This window comes from Phoca vitulina, unplaced genomic scaffold, assembly GCF_004348235.1.
Source record: "Phoca vitulina isolate PV1807 unplaced genomic scaffold, GSC_HSeal_1.0 scaffold1, whole genome shotgun sequence".
NCBI lineage: Eukaryota > Metazoa > Chordata > Mammalia > Carnivora > Phocidae > Phoca > Phoca vitulina.
Window position 1 is genome coordinate 29,623,135 of NW_022589704.1, and position 17,329 is coordinate 29,640,463.

Here is a 17,329-nt window from a genome sequence, read left to right on the forward strand (position 1 = left end):
AATCTTAATGTGTGGTTTGCTGGAAGACAGATTCTCCTGTCTGCTGTCGTCATAGGTGGTTTTGATTAGTATGTGAAAATACGGCTTACACGTTTGGAGTTGGAAAAGGGAAGAATATTTTACTAGCTTTTTAAAAATAATTGTGGATATTCTTATTTGACCCTCTACCGAAAATTGACAAATGGTAGTTTCTTAAAGATTAGTTGCAGTGTGAAATCTGAAACCATATCAAGGAATTTTGCAAACCATTACATTAAAATCCATTGATCTGCTTTGCACTTTGTTTTTTAAGATTTTATTTATTTATTTGACAGAGAGAAAGAGACAGCGAGAGAGGGAACACAAGCAGGGGGAGTGGGAGAGGGAGAAGCAGGCTTCCTGCTGAGCAGGGAGCCTGATGCGGGGCTCGATCCCAGGACCCTGGGATCATGACCTGAGCCGAAGGCAGACACTTAACGACTGAGCCACCCAGGCGCCCTGCTTTGCACTTTGAAGGAATCTTTTTACCCATGCGTGATTTTGTAACATCATATATTGGTCATTTAGAAAATATTGGTTTACCTAGTTAAACATATATCCCAAATGTGGACATATTTCATTATATAAAATTTAAAAATCATACTCCGTGGGATGCCTGGGTGGCTCAATCAGTTAAACATCCAACTCTTGATCTCAGCTTAGGTCTTGATCCCAGGGTCGTGAGCTCAAGCCCCGCGGTGGGCTCCACACTAGGTGTGTAGCCTACTTAAAAACAAAACAAAATCACATTCTTTAATATTACCACCAGTCTCGTCAGAATAGTCTGTTAGAAAGTTGTCATAGACTCAGTGATGACTTCAAGTTTTCAAAAAAAACCAAAAAAACAAAATCAAGCTTTCAAGTGAAAATCTGAATTTCATTGTTGGCAACAAGTCCTGTCCATTGTTTTCCTTGAGGTGACAGTTTCACTGTGTTCATTTTAGAAAAAATGACTGTCAGATATCCAAGTCTTAGTAACCATAGTTTGTTGGTCACTCCTTCAAATAAAAATGGTGTCGAATGGAAAAAAGCAGCTCGTTGAGGTCACAGTTACACCAGGTGCTGCAAGGGCTTTTCCTCAAGACAACCACCCTATGTTTGCGGTGTGCCGCACAGGGGCTTTCTGACTCCACATGGAGTCACAGACACCGGTGTAAAGACGCGCAGTCAAGAACTAAGATTTAATAAACAGTCTTTAATATACCTATACCGAGCTTTGTCACAGATACTCTTTTTTTTTTTTTAAGATTTTATTTATTTGTCAGAGAGAGGGAAGGAGTGTGCGCGCACAAGCAGGGGGAGCGGCAGGCAGAGGGAGAAGCAGGCTCCCCACCGAAGCGCGGGACTCGATCCCAGGACGCTGGGATCAGGACCCGAGCTGAAGGCAGACGCTTAACCGACTGAGCCACCCAGGCGCCCCAAGGATATTCTTAAAACTGTTATTTATGTATTTATGTATTTATTTATTTTACTACACATCGTGGTGTGAAACATAGAATGACTGCTCGTGTAGTTTGGTCCCACCACCCTGATTCATGCTGAGGCGCCAGCAGATTGACCTACCGTGTTTTTTGTTTTTGTTTTTTATCATCAGTGCAAATGCCAACACGGTGAAAAAAGCAGATAATGTCTTCTTATTTTGAAGATAGTGTTGACCTGAGGAAATCCCTAAGGAGGGTTTCAGGGACCCCTGGGGAATCTATGGACCATTCTTTAAGTGAGAACTGCTGTTTTGAGATAGTAATTGTAGCTTTGAGTATTTGTTCATATGCTTTTTGGACATTTGTATTTCTTGTTTATTTTACATTTTGAGTTTTTTCACTCATTTTTGTTGAAGGGCTGCTTTTTTTTTTTATTGATTTGGTATGATCTTTTTATACATATTTCATGTTGCAAAGCCTCTCTTCCCATTTGTTATTTGCTTTTAAATATCTATGATATAATTATTTTGGAATTTAGGAGTTAAAATTTTTGATGTGTTCTATTTTTTTAGAATTTTTTTCCTTTTGAATCAGACTGTTTTGTTTTATTTTGTTTCTTGTTTGGGCTCCAAGAGTATGTAATATATTCACCCATATTTTCTTTTGGTCCTTTTATTGTTTGATTTATTTACATTGTAGTCCTCTATTTGGAATTCATTAGGTATTAGTTTTGAGGCAAAATCTAACTTTATTTCTTCCCAAATGTTTGCCTCTTACTCCACAATGTACCTGTGTTATCTACTAAATATTTATTTATACTTCTATGTGTTTATGGATGCTGGTAATTTTTTTAGCTTTTGAAACAAACTATGTTGTGTTAGAGGCTGCTTTTTTGTCATTTTGAACAGAATGAAAATTTACAGAAAAAGTATTGTCTTTTTTTTTTAACGATTTTTTATTTATTCATTTGAGAGAGAGGGAGAGAGTGAGTAAGAGCACAAGCAGGGCGCAAGGTTAGAGGGAGAGGGAGAAGCAGGCTCCCCGCTGAGCAGGGTGCCCCACGCAGGGCTCCATCCCAGGACCCTGGGATCATGACCGGAGTCGAAGGCAGACGCTTAACCAACTAAACGACCCATGCACCCCCCTCCCTTTTATTTTTATTTATTTTATTTTTTTATTTTTTTAAATTCAAGCATATTAGGGTCCTAGGTTTCAAAACAAAGGTTACTTTGGAGAAGCCAGAAATTGTAGTGCACTGTTGTGACCAAGTATAGTCCGCATTCACGTCAGCAAAGTATACTTTAAGAAAAATGCGCTCTTGTAATCAGCCTTTACAGTCTCGTCTGGCCTGGTTATCTCAGTTAGTTATATTAAAACTAGTGATAATGAAGCCAAGATCAAAGGTTTGCTTTGTTGGACAGTTAATTTCACAAGAGAAACACTTCCATCTTAGTTTTTTACAACTTAGATCTTGACTTTTTCAGAGAAGATACAGGTGACTTAGTAGAAATTATTATGAATTATACAAAAACAATAAAAGATAATTCATGTCCTCATTTTAAAAGATACCGTAAGTGTCACTTTGTGTTTGAAAGACCTCGCCTTTCGGTATCTTATCCTGAAGCTAATGCTATTGTGATTACTTGTTTTTCACTTTTTTTTAATCACTAATTATTTTAACTTTTTTTTTTTTAAGTAACTTACTTTTTAAGGTGACCTAACATTTGGATAGTCATCTTGGAACTAAATTTGAGGTTTCTTTATGCCAGTGGTAATGTGTTACTTAATTTTAAGCATTTATAATTTGCATTTCGGTTAACCTTTTCTTAATTTCCCTATTTGGCACATGTAAACTTAAATTATAGAAGCAACCTGTGAGGTCCTTTCTAACGTAACTGTCTAATGAAGATGGTCTTCTGATTTTTGAGGGTCTCAGGAAGGAAGACCGAATACTAGTTATCAAGGTATCTAATTCAAGTCTCATAGCGCTATGAGTATATTTAAAGTTATGCATGTTAGACTGTGCAACATCAGTATTTATCAAGACCTTTTCAAGATGCAAAACTTCTAAAAAGGTAAAACCTATATGTTGGAAGCTAATAATTATCCAATCATTAAAATTAGTAGCATTTAACAAAATAAGTAAGCATTGTTCATCCTGTATTTCTCTATTGTACCCTCTAAACTTGTTTTTCAGAATGCCACAGAATGTGGCAGCTGTTGTTTAAAAGAATTAAAAGAAAGCCCAAGCCGCATTAGAAATAGAATATTGCCCTCTTACCCTTTCCTCTTCCTGCAGAGGGTAAGAGCCAGGGCAGGGCTCTGCCTGGTGGATGGAGTCCTTTTCCTCCGGAGGGGTTGGGAAAGGGGATGAAGTGTCTGCCTTTGACAGTTTATCTTAGGGCCCTTCTTTGTGGAAGTGTAGAGTGAATCCACCAGTGCATTTTGACTTCTTTCTTACCTGAACATACATTAGCCTTGTTTTATGTTTTTCTGACATTATGTATGATTAACGTATGGTGTTTTGGTGGGGGGAAGGACTGGAATCTCTGCTTATGTTTCTGCTCCATTTGTGAAGAGTCTTTGACGAAGAAGTTCATCCTTGGAATATAGCTTTTTTTTGTTACAGTGTCATTATTTTAAACCTGAGTGTATGTCATACATCATTATTAATATTTTTGTCAGAATAGAGAGGCATTTATTCATACAGTGATAGTGTGTGCTATAAGTTTTGGGTTATGCATTTTTGGTAGCTTTTTTTCTAAATTTTAAATAAAACATTTTTTTTTAACTTGCAATATCTTCTCTCATGTCCCAGGGTTGGACTGGTCCGAAGAGAGCGGGGAGGAACTAGAGGACTCAGAGCAGGCCTCGCCATACCAGGTGGCATGGTCCATCCGAGAAACCCTCAGATATGAAAGACACATGTAAGTCTTCCTTTTTGTTTTTATTCTTCAGTTACCCCTGTAGTGGCCTGATGTTTCACTCTATATGCTAATGTTCTTTTATCTCATTGGATCTAGTTTTATTGTAATGGAGGTAAAAGAGATTCCACTTGGGAAGAAATGTACTATATAAAGCTACTTTTCAGTTTTCTTGGTAAATTTGTTTCTGTACCTTTCCCATTTATCACTGAAGGAACCAATTGGAATAGAATTTAGGATGAAAAGGAACCTTCCAGATTACCTAGTCCCATCCCCTCATTTTACAGAAGAGGAGACCAAGGCCCAGGCAAGCTAAGGAACTGGCCTGAGGTCCCAGGGCTTCTCAGAGTTCCGCTGCCTGACTGACTTCTCTGGATCCTCTTTGGCCTGATCCCTACAGTAGCTGGGAACAGTTTATTTCAGCTCTGTCTTCTACAAGATTGATCCATTCTTTAATCTTCCTTAAGCACCAAGTATTTCTAATGTGCTAAAACGGTTTTCAAGATAATCTCATTAGAGGTTCTTGGTATCTGCGTTCAGAAAGCTGTAGATTGATTAATGCACAGGACAGTGAGAAAGCTCTTTCTGTTTCAGGGGACCGCTTTAGGGATTCACTTAGTACAGTGGGGCCATTCCGAGATAGATCCCTGTCTGTGGAGCCAAAAGATGGCTCTCAGACTCAGCTAATTTTTTTCTTTTTTTAAGTATTGTGGTTTGAATAGATGTTTGACAAGATAGAGGGGAGACCAGCTATCTGCCCCAGGCCAACTCCTAGACTCTCCCAGTATCGTTGTATGGATGTATATTCTCTAGAACCTGGTTTTCTGGTTTATAGGCTTAAAATATGATTAATCACCCAGAGGTGATTAGGCTTAGGGAACTAATTCTCTAGAGTCTAATGCATAAACCAAAATGCCAGTTTAAAGTGAGAAGTAATCATTAAATAGTACAAATGTTCACTAAGCAAAACTACATGGGGAGCTTATTTGGGCCTGGAAGGAGAGTTAGTTGGATTTATTAATGGCCAGTTGTCCCGGCCTCCCCTATCTCCTAGATAGGATTGGAGAATGCTGTAGTTTTCTTCTCTCTCCAAGGTTCCATTTTATGTATCATTCAAGCCTGCTTCCTTACCATTAGCATATTCTTTTTTTCAGATAAAGTACAGTTGAACTTAATACTCTGACAGTTACAGATAGTATCAGTCATACTTCCTCAGGTGGATGTTCATGTCAGCTTAACTTGATTTGGGATATTTTGAGTTAATTTTACAAATTGCTGTAAATGAGGTAGCATAAGTAAATGCTTAAGCACAATACCTGGTACCTGGGCAAAGAATGATAAATGATAGTGAAGATTCCTGTTGGAATTCTCAGATTCTTTTGGAAGAAAAACTGATAGTAGTCTGATCATCATTCTGTGCTGCCCGTCCACCTGCTTCCCCCCAAACCTGCTTTCCATGAGTTCTTGCTAAACCAGGATTATGCTTGAAGAAATTTTAGGGAGAAAGTTTGGCCTTTTTTTTTTTTTTTTTAAGTAAGCTTTATGCCCTGCAAGGGACTTGAATTCACGACTCAGAGATAGAGAGTCACATGTTCTACCGACTGAGCCACCCAGGTACCCCTGGCCTTGTTTTGGGAAAGATTTCTTGGTTACTTAGTTTAGCTGTATATGCATGTGCTGAAGGAGATCTCGCAGGCTCCTATCTCAAGAGCAGAAATAAGTTGGTTTCTTAAATGTATTATTACTTTTTTTTAAGATTTTATTTATTCATGAGAGAGAGGCAGAGGGAAAAGCAGGCTCCCCATGGAGCAGGGAGCCAGATGCAGGGCTTGATCCCAGGACCCCGGGACCACGACCTGAGCCAAAGGCAGATGCCCAACCGACTGAGTCACCCAGGTGCCCCTTAAATGTATTATTAACAGTAATTAACTCCTAGTAACTGCTTACCTTTTCATACTCCTTTTTTTTTTTTTTTTTTAAGATTTTATTTATTTATTTGACAGAGAGAGACATAGCGAGAGAGGGAACACAAGCAGGGGGAGCGGGAGAGGGAGAAGCAGGCTTCCCGAGGAGCAGGGAGCCCGATGCGGGACTTGATCCCAGGACCCTGGGATCATGACCTGACCCGAAGGCAGACACCTAATGACTGAGCCACCCAGGCGCACCCCTTTTCATATTCCTAATTGTGTCTTTGATAGAGAACATTTCTTGATTTTATTAAAGATTTATTTATATTTTTTATTTATTTTTTTTTAGATTTTATTTATTTGAGAGGAGAGAGAGAGAGCATGCGCAAGCATGAGCACTGGTGAGGGACAGAGGCAGAGGGAGAAGCAGGCTCCTGGCTGACCAGGGAGCCCAGTGCAGGACTCGATCCCAGGCCCCTGGGATCATGACCTGAGCCGAAGGCAGACACTTAACCAACTGAGCCACTCAGGAACCCAGATTTATTTATTTTTATTTTATTTATAAAGATTTTATTTATCTGACAGAGAGACAGCGAGAGAGGGAACACAAGCAGGGGGAGTGAGAGAGGGAGAAGAAGGCTTCCTGCTGAGCAGGGAGCCCGATGCGGGGCTCGATCCCAGGACCCCAAGATCATGACCTGAGCCGAAGGCAGACCTTAGCGATTGAGCTACCCAGGTGCCCCTATTTATTTTTAGAGAGAGAGCGCGCATGAGAGTGAGTGGGGGCAGGGACAGGGGGAGAGAATCTTAGAGCAGATTCCGCGCTGAGCCTGATGCAGGGCTCCATCCCATAACCCATGAGATCATGACCTGAACCAAAACCAGGAGTCAGAAGCTTAACCAACTGAGCCATCCAGGCACCCCCCAGTTCTTAATTTTATTGTATGTATGTATTTATTTATTTATTTATTTATTAAGATTTTATTTATTCATTTGACAGCGATAGCAAGAGCAGGAACACAAGCAGGGGGAGTGGGAGAGTGAGAAGCAGGCTTCCCGCTGAGCAGGGAGCCCAATTGGGGCTCGATCCCAGGACCCTGGGATCATGACCTGAGCCCAAGGCAGACACTTAACAACTGAGCTACCCAGGCGCCCCCCAGTTCTTAATTTTAATGAGTACAATTTATTGGTCTTCTTCTTTATGGGTAATGTATTTGTGACCCATTTAAGAAATCATTACTTACCCCACAGCTTCACAGTCATGAAGCTCTTCTCTAATACTCTTTTCTAGAAGCCTTATTGTTTTCCTGACAGTCTTTGTGGAAATTTATTTTTGTGTAATTTGTATATAATGTGAGGTGCAGTGCTAAGGATCATTTTTTTCCGCGTGGATCTTCTATTTAACCAACACTATTGAAAACACTGTTGATCTTGCATTGGAACCCTTGGCATGTATGTGTATGTCTCTTTGTTCATTTTCTGTTCTTTTTCATTGGTCTTTTTAAAGAACAAGCTTTTAGTTTCATTGATTCTCTTTTAGCTTTATTTCATTGCTTTCTGTTCTTATCTCTCTTATTTCCTTCTATTATGTTCTTCTATTCTTTCCTTCTTTGTTTTGGATACATTTGTTTGTCTTTTTCAAGTTTTTAAGGTGATAGCTTAAACCTGGGATCTTCCTTGTTTTCTGACATAGGCACTTGATGCTATACATTTCCCTCTACGTATGTTATAATCCCTGTGATAACATTGCTATTGTTTAAGCAGTTACCTTTTAAGACAATTGAAAAGAAAAATAATCTTTTGTATTTACCCACATAATTTCTAGGGTTTTTCTTCTTTGAATAGTTCCATATTTCCATCTGATGTTATTTTCTTTGTGTATGAGTGGTTCACTTTAACATTTCTTGTAGTGCCACCCTTCCAGTGATGAATTCTTTTAGCTTTTATGTCTGAAAAATTTTATCGAGGTATAATTGACTATGCCTTTTTGGCTTGGGGGGGTGAGGAGTGCAGAGGGAGAGGGAGCCTGGCGTGGAGACTCGATCTCACAACCCTGAGAGATTATGACCTGAGCTAAAATCAAGGGTTGGACGCTTAATTGACTGAGCCACCCAGGCACCCCATGCCTTTTTTTTTTTTAATTGAAGTATAATCAACACACAATGTTGCATTAGTTTCAGGTATATAACACAGTGATTTGACAAGTCTATATGTTATGCTCTGTTCACCACAAGTGTAGCTCCCATCTGTCACCATACAACCCTAATACCATTGACTATATTCCCTATGCTGTACCTTTTATTCCCATGACTTACTGCATAACTGGAAGTCTGCACCTTCCTCTGTCTTTACCCCATTTTGCCCATCTCTCTACCCCCATCCCCTCTGGCAATCACCAGTTTGTCCTCTGTGTTTATGGGTCTGTTTCTGCTTTGTTTTGTTTTATTTAGATTCCACATATAAGTGAAATCATATGGTATTTATCTTCTCTGACTTATTTCCCTTAGTATAATACCCTTTAGGTCCATCCATGTTACAAAGATGTATGCCTTCATTTTTGGAAGATATTTTTGCTGGCATAAAATCCTAGGTTGGCAGTTTTTCTTTCAGTACTTAAGGATGTTGCTCACATGTCTTGCATTATTTCCAATGAGAAGTCAACTGTCCTTCACATATTTGGCCCAAGGAACATTATGTGTCTTTTTTTTCTCTGTTAAGATTTTTCTCTTTATCAGTAATTTTAAACCGTTTGTGTAGTTCATTTTCTTTATGTTTCTTGTGCTTGGGGTTCATTGACTTTTTGGATCTGTAAGTTTATAATTTTCATGAAATTTAGAAAAATTTTGCCCTAGTTTTCTTCAATTATTTTTCTTCCCCCTTCTATTTGAGAGACTTAGTTACACATATTTTAGGCTGCTTGAAATTACTCCACAGCTTATTGATGTTCCATTCACTTTTTTTCCTCTGTGTTTCAGTTTGGAAAGTTCCTATTGCTGTCTTCAGGTTAATTAATCTTTTGTGGCATCTAACCAGCCATCAATCCCATTCAGTCTATTTTTCATATTAGACATTGTATTTTTCATCTCTAGAAGTTTGTTTTGGGTCTTCTAAATTATTGTCCATGTCTCTCCTTGTCGTGATCATGATTACCTTCTCAAAAATGTGAAATATGGTTGTAATAACTGTTCTTTGATTCTTGGTTTACTAATTATGTCATCTGTATCATTTCTAGATCTGTTTCTATTGATTGATTTTTCTCCTTCTTATGGGTCCTAGTTTCCTGTTTCTTTGAATGTGTGATAATTTTTTATTAGATGCCAGGCATGGTTAATTTTACTTACCTTGATTCTGGTATTTTGTCTTCCTTTAAGATCTTTGGGGACATAGTTATGTTACTTAGAAACAGCTTTTGAGGCTTGCTTTTTAAACTTCGTGAAATGGGGCCATGGCAGCCTTTAATTGAGGGCTCATTTACCCCCATTAGTGAGGCAGTCTGCTCCTGAGTGGTCTACCCAGTGCCCTGCAGATTGCATGTTTTTCCCCTTGCATGGTGGGACCAGAAACTACGCCTGCCCTGTGTGAGCTGCTGGAACTTCTCTGGCCTTCTCTTTTCAGATTCTTTTTGGGTATTCTTCCACACCCTTGCACTGATCAGTACTCAAGTGAAAAACTGAGAGGAACCCTCTGTAGATCTTCATAGTGCTTCTGTCTGTGCACCTCTCTGCTCCCCAGTACTCTGTCCTAATTCCAGCATTTCTGGGTTAGTTATATGTAGATGAGCACGCCAAATAAATATCTTGTCTCTGCAATATAATTGTGAGGTATGAGCTAGAGAACAGACTTGTGTCTTCAGTATTTAAGTGATGTTGAAGTTTTGAAAATGAAGGAGAATTTTCATATATGATGTGAGGATTGGGAAGAGAGAAGAAAGAAGAAAATGAGGAAAATAACAGGAGGAAGCAAGGAAATAGAAAGTTTGAAGATGAAAGGAAAAGAAGAATAAAGTGGTTTTTTGCAGAAGAGAGGTCTAGTAAGATCAGATTGAAAAATAATTGTTGCATTCCTACATTAATTAACCCAGATTGGGTATTTCTTTTTTATATGCTGCTAGATTCAACTTACTAATATTTTTTGCCTTTGAGATCATTAATAAGATTTTCCTTTTGTCCTATTGTCCTTGTTAATAAGTTTTTGGTGTCAAGTTTAGGTTAGCTTATTCCCTTGGGGCACCTGGGTGGCTCAGTCGGTTAATTGTCAGACTTTTGATTACGGCTCAAGTCATGATCTTGGCGTCATGGGATTGAGCCCTGCATTGGGCTCCATGCTCAGTGTGGAGTCAGCTGGAGATTCTCCCTCTGCCCCTCCTCCTGCTCGTGTGCTTGATCTCTCTCTAAAATAAATAAATAAAATCTTAAAAAGAATATTCCCCTCTTTCCTGATATCTGGAATATTTTGTGTGTGATTGGAATTATTATTATTATTTTTTTTTTTTTATTGCTAGAGCTCATGGTAAAACTGTTTAGGCCAGGAGTTTTTTGCATGTGTGTATTTAATAAGTGATTTAATTTTAGTTAATGGATATAGGTTATTAGATGGATATAGGTTATTATCTAATAATAATACCTGTACTTATATTGTGATTTTATTTTATTTTTTTTTAACATAATATATATATTTTTTTTTTTTTAAAGATTTTATTTATTTATTTGAGAGAGAGAGAATGAGAGAGAGCACATGAGAGGGGATAGGGTCAGAGGGCAAAGCAGACTCCCTGCCGAGCAGGGAGCCCGATGCGGGACTCGATCCAGGGACTCCAGGATCATGACCTGAGCCGAAGGCAGTCGCTTAACCAACTGAGCCACCCAGGCGCCCTATATTGTGATTTTAAATAGGTCATTTCTTTTCATTCTCTTCACAACTTTGGGAGCTGGGTGAGCCAGCTCTTTGATTTCACAGGTGAGGAAAGCCACATACTGAGAATGCAGTAGGTGGCAGGCCTGTCTCTGCTGGTAAATAATGGCCGCTGGCCTTTCTGTGCCCGGAATGACACTCTTCCTCCACAGCCAGGTGTAAAACACTAGGGTTAGAACATCTTGGAAGTGGGAGGCATGTTGGAGATTTTCTGGTTAAGGACCATGCTGGGGATGGCCCGTGGACCTGTGCAGGTCGGCAAACTACTTGTCACTGGCCCACAACAAGATCAGCATGGAACTTCTGATAAGCTTTGAAAATTTTTATTGTAATGATGAAACATGCCTCAACATCCAGGTGCATCTGTCCATTCATTGTCAACTTGAGAACTGCTGATCTGGTCTGTCCTCCCCGCCATAACAGAGTCTTTTCAAATAATAGCTTTGGCAAGTGATTATCTACCTGAGCTTAACTCTCCCTTTAAGACTTGCAGTTTCTCCTCTCTTTCTTTTTTCTATTAATAGCCCTTCCATTCTCCTCTTATGCAAGTTCAAAGTCATTGAGTCATTATTGACTTTCTTATCCTTCATATCCAGTCACCAAATTGAGTTAATTCTTTTGTGATAATGGCCCTTACAGGTCTCATTCTTTCTATTATCTCTGTGGCCTTTTACTTACAGGCCCTCCCCTGTCCCTCAGTTGCTAGTTGTTGGCTATGGAATCTGTATTCCTTCCCTTGCTGTGCTTCTGCTTATCGTTTCTAACGGTTTTTCCCACTACTGCCTTCGATAACCTCATCTGTACTTTACATTCTTTACGTCTGAAATGGAATTTATTTCCTGCCCCAGATCTGCTCGTGTTCCTCTTCCCTGGGCTTCGCTGAGGGAAGGGGCCGCGCGACTGTTGTCCCTCACACCCTCCCTTCCCAGTTGACGGAGGTCTGCCTTTCATGCGTGCAGGATCTCTTTCCTCTCCTGCAGTCCCGCTGCCGCCGTCCTGGTGTGGGTTCTTGTTACCTGTTACCTGGAGTGTTTTAATAATTTCCTCCCTGCCCTCTGCCCTGTCTCTTCCCATTTCTGCCTGCTGACGGTGTAACCTTTCTCATGCACGGCTCTATTATTGTTGCCTATTTTCTTCAAACTCTATGAGGTTCTTCACTGCCAGTAGAATCTAGTGTTTAGGTTTAGAAAGTTGGCCTCACCCACCGTACTCCCCTGTGTATGCCACATCTTCGCCAAAGCGAGCTACTTAGTACTTGCTATTCTGTCCTGTCCGTCTCTGAAGCCTGACTTGTATTCCTTTATCCTGGCGAGGTACCCTTTCTTTTCTCTTCAAATTCTACCCTTTCTTCACGGTTCAGTTCTGTTGGCATCTCCTCTGTGAAGCCTCTCATCCAGCAATCTTGCTAGTGAACTTTAATAGCACTTTAGCCGTATCTAGACCTCTCTATGTTCTCTGCCTCACATTGAAGATATTTATAGTACCTACCGGCTCGACTAGAACTCCCGAATGAAAACCTGCTATGGGACTTCAGGGAACAATTCAGAATAAAGATTCCTGGGCCCCATTCCATGGAAATTCTGGTTCAGTAGATCTAGGGTAGGTCTTGGGATCTCAAATTGTGAAAAACTCCTAGATTTTTCTAATTGAAGGTCAGATACTTGAATCATTGGTCAGCCTGCCCCACGGTTTTAGTTACTGATTCGATTATCTTTTGAGTTAACTTTGGGGATGTGTTTATCTTGTCTAAACTGCATTGCAAACTGCTTAAATTATTTTCTCCTTTATAGGACTCAACGTAATAGACATATAGCAAATGTTGAATGTTAAATAAATGAAAAGATTGAAGTAAGATCCTTTAATTGGTATATTTGTAGTAGCTACTATACTGAAGAGAACATGTTTCTTAGGACTTATTTCTTAGACCAGAAATTTGCAAAGTAGGGATTCCTGGCTGGCTAAGTCTGTTGAAGTGTCTGCCTTTGGCTCAGGTCATGATCCTGGAGTCCTGGGATCGAGCTAGGTGGGGAGTCTGCTTTTCCCTCTCCCTCGGCCCTTCCCCCCCTACTCGTGTTCTCTTTCGCTTGCTCTGCTCTCTCTCTCAAATTTTTTTAAAAACCTTTTAAAAAAAGGATATCTCCTGTGTTAAAAGAAAATAATAAAAAATACTGTAGAGTGATTGTGACCCCTACAATTAACATTCTGTAAGTGCTTAGCAAGGGGAGTGAAAACCAGTACATCTAAAAGGGCAGGTCTTTGATAAGGCACTGTTGGAATTCACTGCTCTATTTCTGGTATGACCTATCTTTTATGAAATTATGCTTAGTGTTTCCTCATAACTGCCATGTCATTTACTCAGTCGTTTTAGTTAACCAAGGTAAAGAAACTGTTTTCTTCCCGAGAACCCCTAGTCACTTAAAATTTAGAAGACCCTGATGCATTCTGTCTAACTCTGACATGCTGAGAAGGTGAAGCATCTGAAAGCACTGGGTGGCGTCTGCTGCCTTATTTATTGTCGAAATATTGTATTTACTTTCAGCTCTACTGGAATTCTCTAATTTTGTGAAGTATGTGCTCACCTGCCCCAAATGTGTGGACCCTTGTGCATCCGAGTAGCTCATTGACCCGCTTTGCCCCGTCTCTAAACTGAGCCTGACGTTTAATCAGTTTCTCCCTTCTCTTTGTGCACTTTCCAGGTCAGATGACGATGATACGGAGAGTAGGAGCTCCAGGGTGACCCAACTTTGCACTTACTTTCAGCAGAAATATAAGCACCTCTGCCGCCTGGAGCGGGCAGAATCTCGTCAGAAGAAATGCCGGCACACGTTTAGGAAAGCCTTGCTGCAGGCGGCCGGCCGCGAGCCGGAGTGTGCTGGTCAGTTAATGCAGGACCTGCAGAGAGCCGCGTGCCGCCGAACCAGGTGAGAGCCCCGGGCAGCCCCCTGTCCTCAGCCACCTGCCTCTCTTGTCTGTGTTTTGACAGGATAGTGCGGCACAGTGGGCAGTGGGCATTTAAGCCTGAAATATTGAAGCGTTGCGTTTTGCTTTTGTTGCTCAGATAAAGTTTTGCATCACGTGGCGAGAGAACATCGCCACGAGCTGTCTAAAAGCATTGCTGTTGGTTTGCCAGAACTTGACTAGAATTTACACCGTAAAGTATTTGAGAATGCTGCCTGCCTTAAAAAAAAAGAACAAAAACCAGTGCTTAGAAATTTCATGTATTTAAAAGTGATATTTGCCGTTTTTTTTACTACAGAAATAGTATTTTACAATTTTTACTTAATATTTTTAAAAAATTTTCTTTCCAGCGTATTTTCTGTTGCTATTTCCATTATCCCTCATATTAGGTCTTCAGAATACTTTATTACGTTGCATTTCTTTGGGGGAAAACTTTTCTTTTTATATTATAGTCCAGGTATTTGCTTATTGTAAATTTGAAAAACATAGAAAAGGGGGCGGATTTCCATAATATCACCATGCACAGAACAGAGAGTGAGTACTGTGAACATTCTGATTGTTTCCTTGTAGTCTATTTTCTTTGTGTGTGTGCGTGTGCACACGTCTGTGTATGAAATCTCCAGTGAGCCATGTATTTGTATTAAAGCAAAATTGAGATCATGCCATGTGTATATTTTATTTCCTACTTTTTTTCCGTGGAACATTGGATTATGACCATTTTCTCATGACACTAATTCTTTAAAACATGGCTTTTAATGGCTTTGTAATATGGATGTCAGTCCTTGGACTTTTTCTGGTTTTTGTATGTATTTAAGTAAAACTGGGTCTATATTGTTTAAGAGCTGTGTGTCCAATTTTTTTCCTTAAAAATAAATCATTGCCATTCCCCTATGTTCTTAAAAATTGTTTTGAAAACATGGTTTTTAATGTGTGCGTACTATTTTATTGACAGAAAGTCCATAAATTGGGCATGTGGAAGTTATCTGATGTTTCAATGAAGAAATTGTGGTGTTATTATCATTTCAGAAATTAGTTTAGGTGGTGAAAACTTATATCATAATTATTTATTTAGGTTATATACCTTCTAAAAATACTAGCTTAAGTGGCGCCTGGGTGGCTCAGTCTGTTAAACGTCTGCCTTAAGGAAATAATTTTCAAATTTAGAAGGCATAGTTTTTTTGTTTGTTTGTTTTTAAGATTTTATTTATTTGAGAGAGAGCACAAACGGAGAGGAGGGGCAGAGGGAGAGGGAGAGGGAGAAGCAGGCTCGCCGCTGAGCAGGGAGTCCAATGCAAGGCTGGATCCCAGGACCCCGAAATCATGACCTGAGCTGAAGGCCGGTGCTTAACTGACTGAGACACCCAGGCGCCCTGGAAGGCATAGTTTTTTATGGAGTTTATTATTTCACAATTTTTAGTTACTGTTTTTTTCAGATAACAACCTTGAGATACACACACACATTTTTATGAGTTTATATAACAAAATATTAGCAGTGGCTATCTCTAGAGGGTGGGATTATTGATAAGGTTTAAAAAGTTAGTATTACGTATATTCTAATTTTTCTATAGTGATCATGAGTCACTGAGGAAAAAAGGAGTTTAAAATAAAACTAAAAAAAAAATGTCTCTTGCTTTATAGCCTGATCATATTTTTTACATACCCATATATTTTTTGAAATTTCATTTTACTTTAATGTATTTTGGTTTTCGTTATATTTGTTATAAAAAAAAAAAAAAACCGATTTTTCAGTTGCATATATCAGAAAGATAGTATGCCCATGAGAGTTTTCTGCTGCTTGGGATATTTAGAGTTGTTTGAAACTTTGTATGTGTGTCTAATACACCCACATTAATGACTGCTGCCTGCAGCATATTACCTCACTCATAGAGCCCCGACTCCTGTGTAGGGGGGAAGGTAGGGTCTGTTCTAGAACATCCTTTAAGTCTTAAGTTACTAGAGACTTAACTTTTCTCAGAGAAACATTCCCAGTGTTCCACTATTAGGTCCCCCGATTATGTATCTGTATTGTGCTCCGTACTCTGCATCATTGTGGAATTGTATACTAATATTTCTGTCAGGCTAGACAGTCTTTTTTTAAGATTTTATTTATTTTGAGATCGAGAGCACAAGCGGGCAGGGGGAGGGCAGAGGGAGAGGGAGAAGCAGACTTCCTGCTGAGCAGGGAGCCTGACACAGGGTTGGATCCCAGGACCCTGAGATCATGACCTGAGGCGGAGGCAGACACTTAACCGATAGATCCACCCAGGCGCCCCAAGCTAGACAGTCATTTTTGTGAGGGCAGGAACAATGTACATTTTGTTCATAAATCTCCGGTATTGATGAATGAATGGATAGAATTAAACAAGTGAAGAGACGTCTGTTCTCTATTTGTTGAAAGAATTCACTTGGTTTGACATAGGTTTTAAAATAATGATATCTAACATTTGCATTAGATAATGCTTTCAAGTGTATGATTTCAGTGGAGACTTTAGTTTTGTCCAGCAATGAAGCAATCTATATGTGTAGAGTGTTATATACATTGAATCTAGTATATTATTATGACCTTGTCAAAGATGTAAGTAAGGACTGTACTCTGAGTTTGGGACAATTCGGTATTTGTGTAGAAAACTGTATTTATCTATGATTTTTAACTGGCAGAATCAACCCCCCCCTTTTTCTTTTCAAAACATTTCCCAAACCACCATTAGTGATTTTTTTTTTTAAATTTCGTGATAATTAAATATTACTAAACAAATACCAAGATGAACTCTAATATTCAGTTCTCAAATTTATTTGATGTCATTTGTTTATGTCACTCATGATTAGTAAAAAGTTTATTGCTCAGTGCCTCACTGATAATCATTTAACAATGAGCCATAGTCAGTTGTTGGTGATTGGTAGTTTACTACTTTACATTATATTTTAGGTTCACAAAAATCAGCTGTCAGTTGGATAATGCCCACTATTTGATGTTTTTGCTTTCAAAAACTAGTTCCACAAAAGACATTTAAAAAGTTGCTTTTAAATGTTTTAGAGGTTAAAACTTTAATGGCTGCCTTTTAATATAGGTATCCTTTAACATACAGTTTGGATCTAAACTGAGTAACATTATTCTTTCTCATCTAATAGCTTTGTCGTATATATTGGTGAATATATGGAATAAACCACTGAAATAGCTTAACTGTGTAGA

General features: G+C 39.2%; 1 protein-coding gene across 5 annotated transcripts in view; it reads left to right on the top strand.

Moving 5' to 3' along the window:
- Window positions 1-17,329, top strand: part of INO80D (INO80 complex subunit D) — a 57,035-nt gene that overhangs the window by 25,111 nt on the left and 14,595 nt on the right. For all 5 annotated transcript variants that reach the window (XM_032403823.1, XM_032403858.1, XM_032403849.1 and 2 more), the window contains 2 exons: window positions 4,258-4,366; window positions 13,878-14,102. In XM_032403823.1, the coding sequence (XP_032259714.1) occupies window positions 4,258-4,366; window positions 13,878-14,102 (334 nt within the window). The remainder of the gene's footprint in view (window positions 1-4,257; window positions 4,367-13,877; window positions 14,103-17,329) is intronic.